The 22,567-nt window shown below is 47.4% G+C and overlaps 1 protein-coding gene across 2 annotated transcripts; it reads right to left on the bottom strand.

The window, feature by feature from the left end:
- On the bottom strand, nt 1-22,380 carry DNAJC8 (DnaJ heat shock protein family (Hsp40) member C8). 2 transcript variants are annotated; one of them, XM_075909063.2, is made up of 9 exons: nt 22,226-22,379; nt 18,620-18,721; nt 17,312-17,368; nt 16,242-16,308; nt 15,164-15,258; nt 14,249-14,320; nt 7,783-7,874; nt 6,800-6,875; nt 1-840 (listed from the first exon to the last, which is right to left on the bottom strand). In XM_075909063.2, the coding sequence occupies exons 1-9, from the start codon at nt 22,292-22,294 to the stop codon at nt 718-720; spliced, it is 753 nt and encodes a 250-aa protein (XP_075765178.1). In that variant the 5' UTR covers nt 22,295-22,379; the 3' UTR covers nt 1-717. The 2 variants fall into 2 exon arrangements, with proteins under 2 accessions (XP_075765178.1, XP_075765179.1); XM_075909064.2 differs by lacking the exon at nt 6,800-6,875 and having other exon boundaries at nt 22,226-22,380.
- Between the last annotated feature and the right edge of the window lie 187 nt (nt 22,381-22,567).

A 22,567-nucleotide genomic window follows, 5' to 3' on the forward strand; every position in this document is an offset into this window, starting at 1 on the left:
TAATTTGGGTAAAAATTTATTTTACATACAGAACATCGCTGCTGACTATTCAACAAGAGAAAAGAGGTTTCTTTACAGAAGGTGACTAGCAAGTCAGATTCCCAAAGCTCTGAACAGGAGAGCCAAGAGACTGCAGCTTAGGAGTCAGATACAGGCTGTGGCTTTCAGCACCACACGCTTAGGGTGGGGTGGGGTGAGGTGATGTGAGGTGACGTGGGGTGTGGGGGGGGAGGCTACAGGAGATTTAACTGCACAACTCCAAGGCAGGTTCAAGCCCCCCATGCACGTCAAGCTGGCAAATGACTCCCCGCTGGTAGACAGTTTCCAAAGTTTGACTCGCTGAGGGCAAGGCCCGGGAATGTGACAGGCACCATTTCAGCATCTCGTTCAATTCGACTCTCACAAAACTATACATGAAGGTGGAGGAACAACACAATCTCTGAAGTACAAAACATTAAATTACAGGGCTGCAAACCAACAGGACAGTAACAAGAGCGGGACCCTCATAAGCCAGTTATTCTACGAGCAGCTGGTTCATGACTGATTTTATAACATGGCCCTAATTCAATGTACAGAGTACAAAAAATACTTTTGACCAATATTCAATTGTACTGAACAAAGCAATCTACCGAAAAGCAAGTATTACTCTAGAGGCCAGTAAGTCCTTAAAAGCGGGAGGGGCAGAGGAGACTTGCTCGTGCATAGTTGCTGCCAGACTCATTCGCGCTGCTCCATTTTTACTTTGGGGGGTCTCAAGAAGGTCCTGTTTTTCTTTTCTTTCTTCCCTTTTGTATTTGCCTGGAAGTTTCTCCAGCTGTCCACACGACCATCCCGACTCTCCTGAGCAGGACAGAGGAGGAGGAAGAGTAACAAGAGCCAAGAATGGGTCATCTCCTACCAACTCTAGCTGATTGCTGGCATTCTCCTCCTCACCCAGAACAGGGCGCTGCCCACCACCACCCCCTAGCACAGTGGTCCCAAACTGTGGGGTGCACCCCTCACAGAGCACATGGTCGGGCTTGGGCCAGGCCCACAAGAAATGGGAGCGAATTCCACCAAGTCCAGCTCCAAACCAGTCTCCCATCTGTGGCCCTGGCCACTCTTCCAGCCCCAGCCATGGCTGCCAAGGAGGGAGGGGTGCAGACCAGGGTAAGGGGGGAAGCAGCAATCACCATTGCCCTAGCAAGAGTGCACACGACTGCCAGCCGCTGGGAGCTGGACACAGACAGGCACTGAAGAGCAGGTGACTAGGGCCCTAGCGAAATCCGGCCTATTCTGCTCGATTTCAGTGTCCCAGGGTTTGAAAAGTATCAATTGGTTTATTTTTAAGCTATTTCAACCTGAAACGTCACCGTGCAGTTGTAGGGGGCCCTGTCCCACAACGGTGCTGTGAGGGCTCGTAAGGGGAAACTGGTACTGCCCCCTTCCTCCTGCTAAGCAGAGGTGGCGACTGGCCAGCCTTGCTGCTGTGCAGCTCTGAAGAGGGCAAGGCAGGGGAGCAGCGGTTGTTGGCCAGGTGCTTCGCTTTGAAGGCAGAACCTCCAAGCAGCAGGGCAGAAGCAGGCAGGGCATCACACCATGTAACTGCCTTCAGAACTGAGCAGCTAGACAGCAGCAGCTGCTGGCCAGGAGCGCAGCTCTGGCAGCGGCAGCACAAGAGTAAGGATGGCCAGGCATGATACCGCAGGGTGCTGCCTTCAGAGCAAAGTACCCAACAGCGCTGAAGACAGTGAGGGTGGCAATACTGCAATCCTCTAAAATAACCTTGCGTCCCTGCCACTCCCTTTTGGGTCAGGACCCCCAATCAGAGACACCCTGTGAACTCTGTCCAGTGGAGGGCTAGAGCACACACAAGAGCAGAATCACAGTAAGTGGCGTTTTCCATCTCCATGAATCCGGTCGGGCCCGCGGCCGGGACCAACGGAAGCTGCTGGATGGCTTCCAGCCACTGGTGCCAGAGAAGTAGTTTTGCTCTAGCAGAGACCAGCAAAGGGTTTGCAGCAGTAACTGGGGCCATCAAATCCTCATTACCACAAAGCCAACAAGAACCTCACTTCCAACCTCTGCCTCAAGTCACTGACCAATCAGCCCCGAACAGCTGAGTCGTAGGTCACAGACCAGAGCCTTCCTTCACACCCCTGTAGGCCTCTGTGCCAATGTTAACCTGCACCCTAGCCACTGCTCTTTCAGCCTCTCCCTTTGCACCACCCGCTTCCCAAGCCAGCCCTCAACAGAGACAGGAAAGCCGTATGTTTCCTCTCCTCCTCCACCAGCTCTCAGACATGACTGGAAGGGACACCTGGCTCAGCGAGTCCAGGCCCCAGCGGGGCATCCCACAGAGCTTGCCCCTATCAACTCAACAGGCTGCAGACAGTGGGATAGAAAAGGGAGTGTTGGGGGAGGGAGGGGTTGCCTGCACACCATCTGAGCAGCACGCAGCAAGCAGGACAAGCATAGAGCCTGCCCCAGCGTGCTAACTAAGGCCTTCAGGCCATCCTGAACCAGGGCAGGTCTAGACAGATTTCATACCCATTTCAGTTCTGGGATGAAAACTTTCTAACCACAATAGAGCAGTAGAGTCCCCTGGGGTGGCCAGAATTACCCGGATATGAAGAGACTTAAGCCAGTAGAACACATGGCCACACATTTAGAGAAATGAGCTATCTCGGAGTGGGGCATTTTCATACCTACTGCACCCACCCGAAGGGATAGTCCTGCTTTAACTAGGCCAGTTTCTACACAGATCACTAAACTGGTATCCCAAGTGCCTGGACTAACACTAACACGATGGACCTCAGGCTGGGGAGCCTGGCCATGGTCACGCTGCAGTGGCCCCAGTTCTCTGCTAGAGCTGCAAAACAGCTTCCATCCTAGAGCCCAGATTTAATACTCCCAACTGGGGGAAATTTTCCAGGCTTGGAATCTGTGTGAACGAAAATTTTCAGCAAGTGCATGAGCAGGGTGGGATGCTCCAGCCTGCTTTTCTTCACAGCAATTGCTGTAAATGGCTCAGTTCTCAAGCCAGGCCTAAACGGCCCCCACTGAGCCACATATGCCAACTTTAACAATTACAACTGTAAAATAAAGCTGTGCACATTTGGAAGGGCAGGAGGGAGCACAAAGCAGAAAGCCACCCAGGGTGGGAGGAGACAATTCACCTGATCCAGACCAACTCAGAAGACAAGGAACACAGAGAAGAACTAAAGTAGGGATGTTAAATGGTTTTTAATCAGCTAATTGACTAGTCAATAGAATTTCCATCGACTAGTCGATTAGTTGATAAGGGGGGAACTGCACAGTCGCAGTGGGGTTAGCACCACTGTGCTAGCCAGGGGCTGGGAGCTAACCCTGCTGCGGCTCTGACTTTTAAATGGCTCTGTCTTTTAAATTAAGAGCCAGACCCTTAATACATTTAAAAGGCTAAAACACCATGGCATGGGGGGAACCAGGCACGAGCTGGGATAGCGAATTCCCGGCTCACACCCAGTCCTCTGCCTCCCCTGTCCCCACCCCCCGGGGAAATGGTGCTGGGGGGGAAACCGGCTTCTGACAGAGGTAGCAAGGGGGGGAGGGAAGCAACTATGCTTATTGGATAGTTGACTAGTCACTTATCTCATACTTTGGTCGAGGGATGTAACAGACACGGTTTCTGTAAAGGGAAATCCTGCCTTACTAATCTGCTAGAGTTCTTTGAGGGAGGTAACAAACATGTGGACAAGGGGAATCCAGTGGATGTGGGGTACTTAGATTTCCTGAAAGCCTTTGACAAGGTCCCTCACCAAAGGCTCCTAAGTAAAGTAAGTTGTCATGGGATAAGAGGGAAGGTCCTATCGTGGATTGAGAACTGGTTAAAAGACAGGAAACAAAGGGTAGGAATAAATCGTCAGTTTCCAAGAGGAGAGAGGTAATTAGAGGGGTCCCCCAAGGGTCTGTCCTGGGTCCCATCCTATTCAACTTGTTTATATATGATCTAGAGAAAGGGGTAAACAGTGAGGTAGCAACATTCTCAAATGATACCAAACTGCTCAAGATAGTTAAGACCAAAGGAGACTGTGAAGAGCTTCAAAAAAATCTCACCAAACTAAGTGATTGGGCAACAAAATGGTAAATGAAATTAAATGTTGATAAATGTAAAGTAATGCACATTGGAAAACATAAGCCCAACTAGACATGCACAATATGATGGGGAATAATTTGGCTACAAATACTCAAGAAGTCACTGTGGATAGTTCTCTGAAAACATCCACTCAGTGTGCAGCGGCAGTAAAAAAAGCAAATAGAATGTTAGCAGTCATTAAAAAAGGGATAGAGAATAAGACAGAAAATATCTTATTGCTTCTGTATAAAACCATGGTATGTTCACATCTTGAATACTGTGTACAGATATGGTCACCTCACCTCAAAAAAGATATACTGGCATTGGGAAAGATTCCAAAAAGGGCAACAAAAATTATTAGGGGTTTGGAACGAGTCCCATATGAAGGGAGATTAAAAAGACTTGGACTTTTCAGCTTAGAAAAGAGGAGACTAAGGGGACATATGATAGAGGTCTATAAAATCATGACTGGTATGGAAAAAATGAATAAGGAAAAGTTGTTTACTTATTCCCATAATATAAGAACTAGGGGTCACCAAATAAAATTAATAGACAGCAGGTTTAAAACAAAATAAAGTTTTTCTTCTCTCAGTGCACAGTCAACCTGTGGAACTCGTTGCCAGAGGATGCGGTGAAGGCCAGGACTTTAACAGGGTTCAGCAAAGAGCTAGATAGATTCATGGAGGTTAGGTCCATCAATGGCTATAGGAATGGTGTCCCTGGCCTCTGTTTCTCTGGAAGTGGGAGACAGGGGAGGGATCACGTGAGGATTCCCTGTTATGATCCCTCCCTCTGAGGATGTGGTATTGGCTACTCTCAGCAAACAGAACACTGGGCTAGATGGATCTTTGGTCTGACCCAGTCTGGCCATTCTTATGTTCTTATAACATTAGGGAAAGGACCACAAGTACCAAGCCAACAATTTCACAGCCCCATCCCAGGGCTAGGTCCAGGACGACAACCTACACCGAAGTGCAGACTCTGCCTACTGCTGCCAACATCCAAACAGGATTTGGAGCTTTTTAAAAAGCGTTTCTTCCTCCTGCTTTTAACCCTGCAAATATCCAGACTGTCTAGACTTGCTTCTCCATTTGAGCAGAGGACTCTGCTGAACAGGTGGAGAAAGCTATGCCTTGAGAAATGAGCTTCTCTCACCAATGTCTACAAGGCGTGTGAATTTAATGAGTTAAACAAAACCCAAATTTTCAACTGCCAGAAGAAAAATCCCTTTTCAGTTGTTCAGTTGCATTTCTGTTTGACTGCTAATGTCACAACACTCAATCTCTTAAAACAAAAGCTACGCGACGATCAGAATCTGACATAAGAACAAAGCATGAAAAATTAAGAGAACTTTCAGGGCAGCCAAAGGGAGGAGCCCTGGAGAGTTCTCTTTTGCAGGTCACCTCAAAATATCTCAGCCAAACCCTGCCAAATGCCCTATAGGAAACCATCTCTTACTGCCCAGGGACAGATAAGGCACAACTTGAATCTTTCCCTTCCTGACACCTAGAATTCCAGGAAGTAGACACACTGGAGCACAGGCAGCAGAGAGGAAAGTGAGACAAACATGCACAAATACTAGTGAATCAGATGGAGATGTGGCAGGAGCATTAATAGAAAAAGGAATCCATTCCAAAAGATAAGCCTGGGTCCAGTTTACATATAAAGTGCAGTTATAAATGTGGTTCTTCCTACTCCACAGAGTGGCTCCCTACGTGCAGCTGTCAGAGCTGCTGGCTTCAGTAACACAAAGTGAGGTTAACTTACCTCTCCGAGCCTCCCAGCTTTGGGAGGGGAGTTAGATTCCCCCTTTGGCTCGCATGCTAGAACAATTCACCACATTCTGGTGGCCAAACCTCAGTTGTTGGTGCTGACGCGCATGCCAGAAAGAGCCAGAGTGACCAGCAGGAGCACAGTGCAGTGGCAGCCAGAAAAAGCTTTTTATCTGTGAACTCAGTGGAACAGGGAAAGCTAGGGTGCCATTTTCAGGGTCACTTTTCAGGTCCAAATTTTGTTTGAAGCAAAAACATTTGTTTTGCAGCACTGAGCACCCAGAGGCGAATCTCTCCTTGGAACAAGAAATCTGAAACAAGCTCAGGAAATGTCTCCAACTCCAGCCCCACACCTAGGCTCTGAGCAAGATTCACATGCTCTAACACTTCTCTCCCAGCTAGAGTGTCAGTCACACCAGTTCCCGACATCAGTACACTTACAGAGGAGCTCCACCCCTATCCCCTTTCGGTCTTGGATACTCTGTGATGTGAGCGCCTGACCACCAGGAATCAGCCCGAGACCCCCTGACCAATTCCACACTGGTTGTTAAGCAGCCCTCAGAAGTTAACCACCACTGGCCAGCAATGATGCAGGCTCAGAGGAAATGTGCTCTCCTGACTTGGCCAGTATCAGTTCATGACCTGGAGATGAAAAACAATGGACTGCAATTCACCAGACTGAGAAGGGGTAGGGGGTCTCAATCTTTCCCTGGTTGTGAGATGCCCCATCAGCACCCATGAGACACACAAGGATGTTCTTCCTGCCCATGAATAAGGCAGCTACAGGATCCTTCATTAAAATGTGCTACTTGGAATGCCTTGTGCCATCCGCAGATGGGATGGCTTTCCTTGTTCCTCATGTACATGCTCTGCTGCCTACCCCACAGTGGACCTGACCCCCTAAATGCAGGTGGGTTATGCTGCAGATTACCTCAAAGTTTTTCTGCCATTCTCGCTCTCGCTTGGCTTTCTCTTGGGCTTCAATTTCCTCCTCTCTCTGTCGCTTCCTGTACAAGAGGCCATAAAGCCGTGTTATGGACCCACCAGCATCTACATTAAATATTAACACAAGGCCTCACCACAGAGACATCTGCTCTGACCACGATGGGGAGAGTAACTGCTTCTCAGAACGAATGGATGAAATACTCACTTCTAAACATATAGTTAGAAGTGCAAGGTAGGGATGTAACAGTTTAGTCGATTAACCAATTAACCAATAAGCAAAAGCTTATAGGTTAATGCTATAGATTACACGCATTTCCCCCCATCCCTTGCCAGTAAATTTTTTAGCAGGCTGCCAGCAGCCCGGCTCGGTCCCAGCTTGCACTGCGTCCTGGACCTACCCCTGCTGCAGCTCTGCATTTAAAATGTATTAGGAGCCAGGTGGGTAGGCATCCCGGTTCAGTTCCAGCTCGTGCTGGGTCTCGGAGCTTAGACCCTTCCCCCTGGACAGGGGCTGCCTGGGGACTACAGACTAGTCACCTAACCGATAAGAATTCATGAGGTTAATCGACTATTAAACATCCCTAGTGCAAGGTAGCATGATTGATACAAGACCTACTTTCAAGCCATACAGATGAAAAGGGCAGAATATACACACAGACTAGACCATGTAAAACACATATGACCCACCAGGACATGGATGGGTCCATATGACACCACACAATACCCAACAGATTTCAGGCACATAACTGAAATTTGGAATTCAGCCCTTTGCATACTATTTACATACAAATATATATGCCAATATATTTAATTTTTCCTCTGGGAAATGCCAGCGTCCTCAGATTAAAATAATGTTGTCTTTAAGAACCAAGTCTCCACACTGTAAATTTACACACACAGAATTTCTTCTCAGTAAACTTGAAAAAAAAATCCTCATTCACACAGAGGGCTCTTGAGTGTTGCTCATACCTTTCATGCATCTCTTTAGCTTCTCTTTCTTTCCTTTTAATTTCCAGTTCAGCAAAGAGCTTCATCGTCTGCTTGTACACAGCCTGTTTGAACTGTAAATAACAGAACTTTATTGCAACAACATTATGCATTGTAATGTGGTTACAGAAGCCTCTGTTGTGCACTAGCCTTGCAGTTCTACATTCTAGCATCCAGGGATTATTAGGGACAAGTAAAAAGCTCCATGGGAGACTAACAGTCAAGGAGCATTACTCATAACGTGGTGTGGCATCAAAGCTCATCTCTTGGCATCCAAGTTAATGCAATTCCATTGACCTCGCAGGTCAGCAGACGACTCCAGCCTTTTCTTGTTCAAGGGAAAATTTCCCTTTTCCTCCGGATCTTCACTGCCAGCAGCTGCTCGCACAACTAGCGGGTGTGACGGGCTAGAGTAAAGAAGTGTACCGCTCCTAAGTTCTGCAGTTGGTGGGAAAGGAAGGGGAAAGTGTTCAGGGGTGGAGGTGCTCTCACAGCAAGGAAGTCAAGGATCACAGCAGGGCAGAATCACATACCACATGACTGAATTTTAATGCTTGTAGTTTCATGCTCCCTTAATTTATAAGAGGGCCAGCCCCACTAGCAATCCAGCTAAAGGAGGGGGGCAGAATGGAGACACCCCTCATGATGGCCCGCACCAGAAAAGAATTCCTTGTTATCCAATCCTGATCTTTCTTCCACTTGCTATTACTAAAGCAGAGTCTAAATCAAAGCTCTCCCACACAAGACTTCTATCGAGTCCTACAGTGCAGCCATGCCAGCTGCTACGGAAAGGTCATAAGAGTTCTACCCAGGTATTAAGGACTTCACTGCGTAATCATTAAACACTAAAAAATGGCCTGAAAATGGGAACCTTGGGGTTTAAAGGGTATTTAAAACCCTGGGTTTTAAATGGGAACCCTGGGTATTAAAGAACCATTAATAACCAACACACAGAGCAAGGAACTTCTGGAAACAAATGGAAAGTAAACAGTAATACTTCCCTGGGGGCTCTTCTGTTGCTGTCAATAGAAAATCCCTTTATAAGAACCAAAGACTGAAATTAGTAGAACATCTGTTAGTTTCTAAATATCTATAGAAACAGACTGCATTGTGAGCTCAATGGCAGAGCACCCCAGAAGCAGAGACATGAACCTCCAGCTTCCACTTCGCAAAAAAACAGCTATGAACTTACATCAAGTGTTTTTACTATCTTGTACTGTCATTGTTGAGCTGCAAGTGGCTCTTTAATGCATCTCCTGTAGCTCCTTGCCACACGTTATTAATCAATCAGGTTATCAACTTGCACTAAACTATTAACCTTTTACTGTGAGAAGAGTAAGTGTGTGAGTATAAGCTAAACATTTACCCTTCACTCACACTAGGGCGGCTCTTTTACGGCATCATCCTCATCCTCATCCTCATGTTCCCATTACACTTCTAGCACTTAGGGCAGCAATGAAGCTCCTTCTCCCTTGTCTGTTTCTGGCAAGTCTAGCTGTGCTCCAGATTTTACAGCTCGCTGTCCACTGCTCTTTGCCATGTCATTTTTGATTGGCATTGTGTTCTCTTGCCTTCAGGTGTCATCTTATTGCAACTTCGACGATGGAATCAGTTTCCCTCCAAAGCACATGGCCTAATGCTTGCTGGCAATGATGGTGCTCATATCCTCTTGGTTGCACTGTATCAACAGAGGTGGGCCAAAAGATATGCAGGATTTTTCTGAGGCAAGTTATGCGGAAAGAAGATGGTTTGGGCATGCCATGCCTTCTCATGCCCTAGCATTCTGCACTATAAAGTAGTGTTGAAAATACACAACGCTGAAAAATCTTGAGTTTGATTTTGGCGTTGTATACTGATTATTTCAAGATTGTATTTAAGCCCCTGAAGGTGTTCCTGACTTTCCTGATTTTGTTCTGGATTTCCTGGCCTGTTCCACTGTCCTGGCTGATGGTGCTGCCCAAGTATGTGAATATTTCTATGTTAGTGAGAACGTAGTTCTCTACCACACAGATGATGATGGGGGAATATTAAAGGTCATGATACCGGTCTTACTGCAGTTGATTTTCAATCCAATTTGCTTGGTGAACGCATTGAGTTGAGTTGTTTTTTCTCATATACAGTGTTGAGTACGTGATAGGAGAGCAAGATCATCTGCAAAGTGCAGGTCTCAAGAGATGAGAAGGGTGTTCATTTAATGCCTCTTGGCACATCTTCTGTTGTAGGTTGCATTACCTAGTCAATGGCAGTGTTAAAGAGGATTGCAGATGGGACACATCCCTTGTACTCCTGTTTTGACTTCAAAACTGAGCTCACTGTGATCAAAACTACACATAAAGTTGAAAGAGAAGCTTTTGATTATGTTGATTACATGCAGAGGGATTCCATATGCCCACCGAATGGGCCATAGGCTAGCCCTGTGAATGCCTTCTAACAGTCTATGAAGTTTATGTAGCGTTGCTGTTGCCATGCTAAGCTTTGTTGTACAGTAAACTACCGATAATCCGGCACCTTTAGGACCCAGGAGGTGCCGGATTATCAGATATGCCGGACCATAGGAAGGGGGGGGCTATGAGGGGTCTGGGGTGGAGTGTGGGGGGGAGGATGCACCCCTCGGCGCTGCGGGACCAACCCGGCAGCACCTCTGCTGCTCTGCCTCAGACTTCCCCAAGTCAGCCGCTGGTCAGTTTCAGCAGCGGCTGAATCAGGGAAGCCGGGGGCAGAGCAGCTCCAATTGTCTGGCTGCCTGGAGCACTTCTGGGTTCCAGATGGTGCCGGACCATCAGGAGTGCCGGACCACTGGAGTTTTAATGTAATACATTTTGTAGAGCGCAGATCTGGTCTGTGCATCTATGCCCTTTCCAAAAAACGGCATGCTTTTTTCTGAGAAGGCTATCAACTATCTCTGATAAATGCTGGATTATGATTTTACGCAGTACTTTGTAATATCACACTTTTATCTGAGAACACCTTTCTTTGTTATCTTCACTAACACCCCATGGATCCACTCATCTGGCACATTGTCTTTCCCAGACTGCTATGAACAAAGGGGCCAGGCAAGATGCTGCCAACTCAAAATTCACCTTGAACAGTCCTGCATTCAAGTTATCCTTGCCAGGAGCTTTCCCATGTGATGGCTTGGATGAGCTCTTCCTTAACTGGGGTGTTTGTCTTGATACCAAGATCTTCGTCTGCCTCCCAGATATTTGCCTCCTTTAGGTAGCTCCCTAATCAGCAATTCTTTGAAAAACTCTGTCCAGCGTATTCCTTGTTCTTCTATTGAGAGTGTTTGCTGCTATTTACCCCTGATATGTTGCGTTATTTTGCAGATGGTTCCTTGTTCACCATGAGCTGCTGCATTCTCTGCTTGTGTTGCAGGATTATCAATATAATGTCATTTCTTGGCTCTTACAAGGTATTTGATCTCCCAGTGTGCCTTGCTAAGTATAGCAAGGCACACTGGGAGATCAAATACCTTGTAAGAGCCAAGAAATGACATTATATTGATAATGTCTCTTGGTACAGTAATTCTTCACTTAACACGTGCCCGCTTAACACGTTTTCGCAATAGCACGATTTTTTGGGGGGGGGGGGGGGACATTTTTCAAACAACATGACCCTGTCCCCACAATAACACCATTTCCCCTAGGGCCGGCCAGCAGCCAGCAGCTGCGTGAGGCTTCCCCTGCCTCCCTGAAAAGTGGCAGAGGTTTGCTGCTCACAGCGCCATTCCCCGGTGACCTCCTCTGGCCGGATGCAAGGCATCCGGCCAGAGGGGGTCACCAGGGAATGGCGCTGCGAGCAGCAAACCTCCGCCGCTTTGTAAGGAGGCAGGGGAAGCCTCATGCAGCTGCTGGCTGCTGGCCGGCCCTAGGGGAAATGGTGTTATTGTGGGGACAGGGTCATGTTGTTTGAAAAACAACCGGCCAGCTGGGGAAACCCAGCCGCTGGCTGCAAGCTCCCTCCCCTGTCCTTCCCTTCCCCAGAGCCAAACACCTCCCCAGTCCCCTTTCTCCCCCAACCTGATGTCCCGGTCCTGCAAGCTGGAGCCGCAAGCGCAAACGCAACCCCCACCTTTTCCATTATTTTAAACGGGAAAATTGACCCCGCATAACATGTTTTCACTTAACACGATCTTTAACAGATACGCATCTATAGTGTTAAATGAGGAATTACTGTATTAGTCCTTTAGCTTCTGGGATTTTGTGCCTAAAACTTTTTCTTCAAGGCTTGTCTGGTTCACATGACATTCTACATGCTGAGTAATCCGCTTCTTCCTTCTCTTCTGCCTGCAGCCTACACAGGCTTCACTGCTTTGTTTATAAATTGCTGTTGTTTTATCCCACTTCTTGATGGTCTCCTCATCTGAATTCACCTCTTTATCAAGGCCTGCACATGCCTGAAACTTATTCTTGAAATGCAAAAACAAAGATTTTCTATACTTCAGGGAATTTTAGCTTGTCAATGTCTTAATGTCCATGTCCCTTGTTTGGTCAACCCACACGTCTCAGTTTTAGCTTGATAAAGGTTGTCACAGGGTGATGGCTGTTGCCATCATCTGTTCCTCTCTCGCTTTGACCATATGGTGATCAATGACAAATGTGAATTTTCACAGGCAGATGTCAATCTGGTTCTTATGTCTGCCATTTGGAGAACACCATGTCAGCTTGTGCATTTCACAATGTTGAAACAGGTTTGAAATTGGGTAATGCTGAACAGTAATCTGGCTCCTGAACCACTGAGGTCTAAGATTTTGAGACTCATGTGGTTTAGAAGAGGCTATTGAACCAAAAACATATTGCAGCCTACAGGACCACACTGAGTTCTCCAAGCTGTTCATGTTTCTGTTGGCATCAAGGACGTCATTATTCTACTGCACAAAATGCAGTGACGTAGAAATGCCCAGTACTAGAAACAGAGTAAAATGGGATATTGGCCAAATAATGAAGGCCTAAATCGGTGAACCAACCAGGCCTCTAGCAGGGTATTAACTCTGGACATTAACAGAATAAAGCTACACAATTACATTAATTGCATTAATTTTAGATAGGAGTTACATACTCAGCTAGAGCCCACATGGTTATATAGCAGGGGTGGGGAATCTCAGGCCCAGCTTGCCTAGATCCAGCCCCCGAGGCTCAGGGGCCCCCAAGCATTGGGGAGCCAGCACTGGTGCTCTAGCCCCCTGCTTGCCCCACCGTGGAGCTGGAATACACAAAATCTAGTAGGCTGGGCACTTCTAGTCTCTGGTGTGTGAGGGGAATGTGGGGAGTGTCTTTCTGCTTCTCAGTTGGGGACCATGTCAGAGAGGGTTTGGGATTTTTTTGGTTTCTCACTTGAGTGCGGCCCCCAACTAATCTGTCTGTGGGTCGGGGACCCAACCCAAAAAAGGTTCCCCACCCCTGTTATATAGCATGCTCACTGATCAGTTTTCCTGTAATGCTGTACTCGCTTCCAAACCCCAGATACATATTTCTGTACCACGGTAGAAATAAAAACTGTTTAATGGAGTCACAGATTCCCAAGGTCAGAAGAGACCATCGTGACCATCTAACTGACTTCTAGTCTGGAACCATTGTGGACAGTTCTCTGAAAACATCCACTCAATGTGCAGCAGCAGTCAAAAAAGCAACCGAATATTAGGAACCATTAGGACAGAGATAGATAATAGGACAGAAAATATTGTTAACACCACTATATAAATCCATAGCACACCCAGCACCTTGAATACCATATGGAGTTCTGGTCACCCTCTCTCAAAGAAGAGATATTAGAAAAGATATAGAGACAAAAATTATTCGAACAGCTTCCATACAAGGAAAGAGTAAGAAGTCTGGGACAGTTCAGTTTAGAAAAGAGATGACTAATGGCTGATATGACAGAGGCTTTAAAATCATGACTGGTATGGAGAAAGTGAATGGGAGAAGTGTTATTTACCCCTTTACATAATGCTAAACTAGGGTCACCTGATAACATCAACCACCAGCAGGTTTAAAACTATAACAAATGAAGTACTTCTTCATGTAACACAATTACCACGGGAAGTTGTGAAGGCCACAGTATAAATGGGTTAAAAAAAAACCAAACAACCATTTGGTAAATTCATGGAGGACAGCTCCATCAGTGGCTATCAGCCAAGATGGTTACCTGTTCCAGGTGTCCCTTACCCTCCAAATGCAAGAAACTGGAATGGCTTGACTGGGAATGGGTTACTTAAAACTGCACAGGGACAAGAACCAATTCCTCTTTGAAGTCCTGAGATACAATGCACACAAACCTTCAGGCTATGTCTACATTGCGCTTTCTTGCACAAGAATGTATGCAAATGAATATCGCCACACCTCATTTGCATATGTTCTTGTGCAAGAGCGCGCAATGTAGATGTAGCCTCAGTGTTATGTACTCAGCCTCTTTAAACTGTACCAAAAATATCCGTTCTTATGCAACTTACTACTTCCGGATCATCCTCCTCAACGTTGGTTGGCTTTCCTTCCTTCTTTAGCAGCTTCTTTTTCTCTTTCACCTAAAGAGCACCATCCATCAGAACAAAAAGTGCAGGTTACAGGGGTTAGGATAGAGGTGTCCAGCTAATTTTGCAACCCCAGACACACCCATGTATGTTGGTGTTTTGCAGAGAGCCCTTTACCTGATGAATTTGTGTTTTACGTTACACCTAAGTGCTATGCCTCTAGATACATACATACACACACACACGCTTTGTGCCAGCCTACTGAAAATTCACCACAACAGCTAGCAGAACAGATGAAGAGTTCCTTGGTTTAAGTCCTGATTCTCAACCTGCAGCCCAACCAGCACAGACCTGCAGCCCATGTGGCATCCTCAGGGCCATACAGATAGCAGTGGATACAACCCACAATGGTCAACAGGTTGAGAACCATGGTTTTCGAAAGTCTCCTGAGGGTCCCCTAATCAGCTTGCTTCTCAAGCTTAGTGTGTTATGCTGGTTGGATAACAGAGTCAGCCTTTCAGCTCCCTCCTTCACTTTGCAGGTGTCTTTCCAAAACACAACTGCCCACTACACGGCCAGTTCTAACCACCCTCTTCTCTCTCCCGTTTGTTGTGTATCATTCCCTCTTAGAGTTTAAGGTCAAAAGGGACTATTAGACCATCTAGACCAACCCTGAATCACAGGCAATTACATTTCACCTTGTTACCTCTGTACTGAGCCCAATAGCTTGTGTTTAAAGTTAATTCTTGCTCATGCAGCTGGACTGTAGCTATTTGGGGCACAGATCTATTCTCAGTTTTGGGCAGCCCACCTATTGGCCTTAAGCTACATTGTGCTGTACAACTAAAGGACAACAATTCTCTGAGCACCAAAGGCTGTCACACACTGAGTACTTACAGTATGTTCCACATACTCTTTCCCTGCCTGTATCACATCCAAGGCTCTCTTCTTTTGCTCCTGGTCCAGTAGCAACTTGTATGCTTTGTCCACAGCTAACAAAAAACACTTCAGTTAACACATATGCAAACATCTTCCCAGAATGCTCGCTGTCTGAGCTACCATGTGACTACTGTAGGCTTTGTTCCAGGAATCTCCTAGGTCAGTCAAGACCCAACTAGCTAGAATAAATATCAATATAGACTTGGCCACATTTAGGATTCATTTGTGTGTCACAGAGTTCCCAGAAATCTGGGCATTCTCTGCCCCAGGCCTGGAGCTCCCAGCCAACCCCGCAACTCCCAGCCCCTGCCCTAGCGAGGGGACCCTGCATCTTCCAGCTGTTGTGGGGGCCTCCGGAGCATCCAGCCACCCCAGGGACAAGGAGACTGTGCAGCAGCACAGCCTCCACATATGCTGGCGCATCCTGGAGCTACCACTCACCACAGCAGTGGGAGGACCTGAGAGCCCCAGCAACAATTGGTGCTGATCCTGCTTCCCCATTTGGTCAGGGATATTTTTATTGAAAATCAGGGAGAGGTCACAGGCATCCATGAATTTCTGTTTATTGCTCATGATGTTTACTAAAAATATCTGTGCCAAAAACTAAACCTTATTCATGTGGTTTGGTAATCTCAGTCCCAGTAAATGGTGGGTTTTAGAGCGACAGGTGGTTAGTTTTATGCTGCATGATGCCGACTGGCTTTAGTGGAACTTGCAGGCCCCAAATCCACAAAATACTGCCCTGCACACAGTCCCAGTTAGAGACGTCCCACTAGACCTATAAGGCACTTGTCTATTAGCAGACTGTAGCAGAGCACCTGCTGCCATGAATTCTGCAGCTGTCAGACAAACTAATAATACTGAATAGCTGCATTTCTCTTTCCCTCCAAACACATCTGCATTCGCATCCCAGTTTGCAGTCCCTCACTATCCAGGGAAGAAAATAGGTCCTTCCGCATTTAAATTAAAGCATCAAAACCTGCTAAGGAGAAACACTAGTGCAACAGCACCACAAGGGACACTGTCAGGGTATTACCTTCAAAGGCTTTCTGTGCTCTTTCAGCATCATCCTGATTTTTGTCAGGATGTACCAATATGGATAACTACAAGGAACGAAAAAATTTTACAAAATTAGAATCGTTTTTATAGATAACGGATATGTCAGATGCTTGTTTGCATGGAGGCATCTTTCTGAGGTAAGCAACGTCAGACAGGAGAAAAGCATCGGCTAAAAAGAAATCACACTGCTTCATTCTCTCCTAGTGAAGAGAAAATTGACTAACTAGAGCTTCCACCACTCAGAGAAGCCTGACCAATGGCTTAAGAGAACATTCTAATCAGTGGCAGTTTTAGGGTTCAATTTCTGGTGGGCATCAGAATCTGCATATCCACAAGAGCTCAGGGAGAGCACATCTGACGGAAAACTCAGTCCTTCACTTGTGCTGCTCACCGTGTAGCACAAACACCTGTCCTTAAGTCCTGCTGCTCCAGAGGTCCCCTGCTGCATATAAATATGCCCTGTTCCTCAGCAAGGTTATTTCTAGGGTGTAGGATATTTCAGCTGAGCGGCCTGAACATCCTGACTGTGTAAGGGAAGCAAAGTGCAGAGAATTAAGGCCGGCCAATCACAGATGTTGAGAAATAACTCAGGGCCTCACTCATTTCCTCAGACCACAGGGGAGCTTGGGTGGACGCAATGCAACCACTGGGAGTAGAATCCTCTTCATCACATCCCATTCTCCCACAACACTGGGAAGTTCCCCAGAAGAATGAGAGTTGTTCTGTTAAACCCAGTGCTCCTGGGACTGCTTAGCTGTACATACAAGCCACAAGTAGGGACAGGGGCAGGGACTTTGCCAATATAAATATGCACTGGGCACCTCAACACTCTCTTAGTCAAACTAAGATCCAGTTTCATCCAGGACAGTACTCCTCAGCGATGCCAACATGCACCTCAGTCATTACAGATAGCAAGAGCGGCTCCAAAACAGCATAAGGGCTTGTTCCTCATGGGTATTCTCCTTATGCTCACACAAAGCTGACCAAGTTCTCAGGACCTACCAGAGGCATTCAGCACCACCACAACTAGATACAATGGCCACATACCTGCCGAAACCTCTTCTTTATTTCTTCATCTGTGACCTCAGGATCCATCTGCAAGACCTAGAAGGATCCAGAGCAGAAAGAGTTTCACAACAGGCACTCTTTGTCAGGTTCCCTGCGGCCCAGCCCTGTAACACCTGTTTCCCTGGCATTCGGGAACAAAAAGAAAGTGAACTCCCCACCCTGGAAATATCTCCAGCTTATATAAGGGGGACTTCCGGGTAGTGCAGAGGTGTGCTGCAGAGGGTGCATGGCTAGAACTGCTGCTGTTTCATTCTCCCGCTAACCCCAGTATCTCAGTGAGGCAGAGGTGCCAGGAAGCCACCTTTAGTTCCTAACTCCACTTTCAACAGAGTTCAACTCGTCTAGAAGAGAGAATTGGAGCTGGCAGGTTAAGTGACTTTTAACAACCTGTTTTCTGCCCAAAATTTCTAACATTTTTGATCACTGATCTGATCAAATATCTGTGTCAGTCTTTCCCATTTATGCTGTTTGTTTGACTTACACATTTTTCTCATCTTGAAATTAAAACAGACTGGTGAGTTTTGCTGCCTGAGTGGCAGTTAACTTTAATTCTAGAGAGGAAACCCTCTGTGCAGCTGTTGGGTTTCTGAAAAAAATTATCCACTTTCTAACCAAGTGTCTTGCAGACTCACACTGGTAGACAGAGCAAATGAGCCCCTCATTAGCTCAAACTCAGACACATAAAAGGCTGAGTTTCTGAGAGTAGAAAGGAACAGGAGACCTGCACAAAGGCACCCTCCAAAGAGCCAGTTCCGGCAGAATCTCAGGCTACTGTTATACATACAGCACAGCTTGAAGGCTTTGTTACTGCACGTATGCATGTTACATTGAAAGAAACGGGGCACGCCCCCATTTCACACAACTTGATGATCTTCTACCATGTCAGAGTTACTGACTTGAATTTACTTACTGCCTTGAAAGTTACATAACTTCACTCCATAGAGCAACTGTTCTAAAGCTTTGCTTCAGATGTACAAAATAAATTACACAAGTAATAAACAGAGTCAAGATACTGTGAAGACCGGAAGCCAGTAAAACATTCGTTTTATACCCTCACCCAGAAGAGGCCAGCCATATACCTGCCACGTCTGTCAGTGACAGAGCATACCAGTGAAACCTGCCAGCAGGAGGTGCCTGTACAGTTTGTGCTTCCTATTGGCTAAGTAAGAAGCATGAGGGGACACAATCCATCTGAAGAGCCCTGCTTGTATTTTTCAATGGTAGCTAAATATCCAGTAGGTACAGATTGATCTCTAGGTAGGAGGCAATGAGAAGTCTCAGACTTACTTCAAATGGATTCAGGTTGAAATAAGAGGATCCAGGCCGGGTCAATCTCTCAATCTGGTTTTTCGGTGTTAAAACAGAGTCACGCTTTTCGATCTGCTTCACCTAGAGAGGGCACTGAGTTATTACCACAGAATTAACTACATTTTCATATGACCACTATGACAGAGGATTTTATCCAAAAGCAACCTATATGACATGCCACCCAGATTCAGGTCTGCAGCCATCAGCTCATTGGAAGCCTTTCCTTACTCATGTATTTGCTTAGCTCACTTTATTCTTTTGCTGAATAATGCTATAGAACTGGGATGGAGCCTTTCTTGCGTCACAGGCCACTGACTCACAGAAAAGTCAGTCAGGAGCTACATGCAAGTTCGAACCAACCAACCAAACAAAAAAACCCACCACCTCATTGACTGGCCCCCAACTGAGAAGGAGAAAGACACTCCCCACATTCCCCTCACATACCAGACCCTAAGGGGGCCCAACCTAATAGATTCTGTGTGCTCCAGCCCCGCAGTGGGGAGACTGGAGTGCTAGCATGAGCTCCCCAATGCTGGGGGAGACCCTTGAGCTTGGAGAGCCAGATCCAGGCAAACTGGAGGTCATATCTGGTCCCAGGCTTGAGGTTCCCCACCCCTGCTATAGAACAATGCTGTCTCTCCAGCTTTTCTAGCTCTCTGCAATCACAACAATCCAGACACTGCTTTTGCTTCTTTCTGCATTAACCTGCTCAGTAGCTACGTCCTAGCCCCTGTATCACCTGATTCTTGATGTCCTAACAATGATGCTCAACTTTAGCCTTCATCACTCTCTAAACTACATATTCTGCCCCTTAAGGCCTTATCTACACCAACCTTCAAGAGTTTAACTAACGTGTGCTTTTAACTGATTTAATTAAGCTGGCACACACTGGCATGCAGATTTATTTATTTAAGAGCAGTCTAATTTTGGTGGTTCTTACTTTTTTTCCTTCTTCTCCACAGAAGAAAGCTAAAATGAGATGAGTGCCTTAAAGAGAAGCTAGATAATTTCATGGAAGTTAGGTCCATAAAAGGCTATTAGCCAGGGGATAAAATGGTGTCCTTGGCCTCTGTTTGTTAGAGGATGGAGAAGGATGGCAGGAGACAAATCGCTTGATCATTGTCTTCAGTCCACCCTCTCTGGGGCACGTGGTGTTGGCCACTGTCGGCAGACAGACCACTGGGCTAGATGGATCTTTGGTCTGACCCAGTACGGCTGTTCTTATGTGCCCACATACATCGGTTCAAATGACCACTTTAAAAATCAGTTAAACTAGCACAACAAAGAATTGCCATACTGGCTCAGACCAAAGATCCATCCAGCCCAGTATTCCAACGGTGGCAAGTGTTTCAGAGGGAAGGAAGAAAACAAGGAATGCTCCCTTGTCGCCCATTGCCAGCTTCTGGCAAACAGCCCAGGGACACTGCTCATTTGTAGACAACTTTCATGTTAAACTGATGCAAGTTTATGTGAAGCTTAAGAGTGGTGGAAAGAAGCAGAAAATCCTCTACATCCGAATGGGCCAAGTGATGAAGTGCAACAGGCTTGGCACTGATGCAGTGCTTGGTGTGCACACCCGAAGTCCCTTTCAGGGCAGATACAATGAAAAAGGGGAGCTGTCTAAGAAGTGTTTCACAATTGTATTTGGCCCTGGAACACTTTTAAAGGTGAAAAATTTTTGCAGAACCCCTAACAACAGTTTAATAAATGGAGCTGAAAAAAGTAGACCACAAATAAGTAAGGATAATAATAAACAAATACTAAACAAGGTCATGAGATCAACACAAATGAAAATTGTTTTCAATAAAATTCATAAATGCTTAAATATTAATTATTTTTTAATCATAAAATGTTATTGTAATGGAATTTTCTAGCAGAACCCTTATTTTCACTTTGCGGAACCTAGGGTTTCCGCGGAACATCGTTTGGAAAACACTGTTCTAAAGCATATAATTTAGGGAAGTTAAATTTCGATTAACTGACTAATCAAATAGTTGATGCAATTTGCATAAACTGTTCAATTAGTTGGTAGGGCTGTTGCTACACTTCAAAGGTGAAAGCACTGTGGAGCCCGACATCAGGCTGCATGTGACGTTTCAAAGTGGCAACGTCACACAGAGCCCAAGGCGAGTGAGAGAGTCCCCAGCTAGTCTTAGCTCCACGTGGCGCTTCCACTTTGAAATGCCGTGTGCAGCTGGGGCATGCCAGCAGGCCCCAAGCTGCCCACGGTGTATCAAAGCGTCAGTGCCATGTGAAGCCCGGAGTCTGGTCCCTGACTCCATGTGGCGCTGCCGCTTTGAAGCTGCCCCCTCCGCTTCCCCCCCTTGCTGTCTCTGTGTGATAGAGGCAGCAAGTTGGGGGGGGGGAGGGGAACGAGTAGTCGACTAGCTTGTCAAATATCCGATAAGCATTTGCTTATCGGATAGTCAACTAGTCATTTGCATCCCTAATATAATTCCCATTGAACGTGATCCTCAAGGTACAGTGTACAAGTAAAATGTCACACATTTAGATCTTCATTTGCAAGGAGGGTAATGAGATGAAACCCCTCCACTTTCACCAGCAATTTTAGTTTAGTTTGAAAACTTCTTTTAGGTGACATAGAGTAGAGTGCTGAAGAGTAATTCAGCACCCCTCCGCTCCCCGTTTGTGTATCCCTGCTGCCCTATCTCCCATCTTGTTACAGTGGCCAGCAAGCAGCAGAATCTAGCACAGTGGTCTCCAATCTTTTTAAGCACGAGATCACTTTTTGTATTTAAATGCAATCCAAGATCTACCTCAAACCCAAATACCCTTGCCCCACTTCCTTTGTGCCTCCTTTCCAAGGCCTCACCCCTGCTTTCCTCCCCCATCCTCCCTCCCTTTCACCTGGTTGGAGCAGAAGGTTGGGGTGCAGGATCTGTTCTTGGATTAAGGATTTGGAGAGCGAGAGAGGCTCTCAGCTGATCTTGGGGCAGGCCGTTGTGGTGTTGGAGGAGGTTCTAGATGTAGGCTCTGGATGGTGTTTGGATGCAGGGGTGCTCAGGCCAAGGGCAGGGGCTTGGGGTGCAGGAGGGGGTTCATGACTGGGGTAGGGTTTCAGGATGTGGGCTCCAACTGGGTACTGCTGACCTCAGGCTGCTCCTGGGTTTTGGTGCAGTGGGGCTAAGGCAGGCTCACCACTGCCCTGGCCCTGCACCACTCCCTAAAGTAGCCAGCAAACTCCATCCCGACCCCTCCCCCCACCCCGCTCTGGAGACAGGCTGGGGGAGGGCACCTTGACGTCAGTGCTTCTCTTCTCCCTCGCCTGCCCGCAAAGCAGGAGGGTCCCCGCGACGGGGGGGGGCTCCAAGGCAAAGGGCAGCGGAAGCGCCAGCGCGCAGGAGCCTCGTCACCATCTGTCACAGCCCGGGCTCTGACCTCGCCGCTGCCGGCCGGCGGCGCTGCGGGGCTGCGGGACGGGGAAGACCCCGGGCCCGCTCCGCTGCCGGCGGGGCTGGGCAAGGCCCGAGCCGGGTTCGCCGGGAGGGGAGGGGAGCGAGCTCGGTCGGGTTCGCGGCTGCCACAGCCCGGGCCCCGCCCCTCGCCCGCCGGGCCGCGCGGTACCTCGCTGTAGAAGGTGAGAAACGCCTCCTCGGCGCCGACCCCCGCCCCGCGCTCCCCCGGAGCCGCCATCGCCGCACACGTGACCCAGCGACCCCCGCGCGACCCGGATACCGTCCATCACGTGATCGGCGTTCAGGTCTACGCACACAGCCCCGCCCCCTACAGCGGGGGAGGGGCTTCCTCCCCGCCAGGCTTGACGCGAGCCGGGCTCCGCGACCGAGCAGGGGCTGAAAGGGGGCGGGGCTGAAAGGGGGCGGGCTAACGGGGGGGCTGAGAGCGGGGGAGGGGCTGAAAGGGGGGCGGGCTAACGGGGGGGCTGAGAGCGGGGGAGGGGCTGAAAGG

The sequence above is a fragment of the Pelodiscus sinensis genome, chromosome 26, assembly GCF_052426305.1.
Source record: "Pelodiscus sinensis isolate ZL-2025 chromosome 26, ASM5242630v1, whole genome shotgun sequence".
Taxonomy (NCBI): Eukaryota; Metazoa; Chordata; order Testudines; family Trionychidae; genus Pelodiscus; species Pelodiscus sinensis.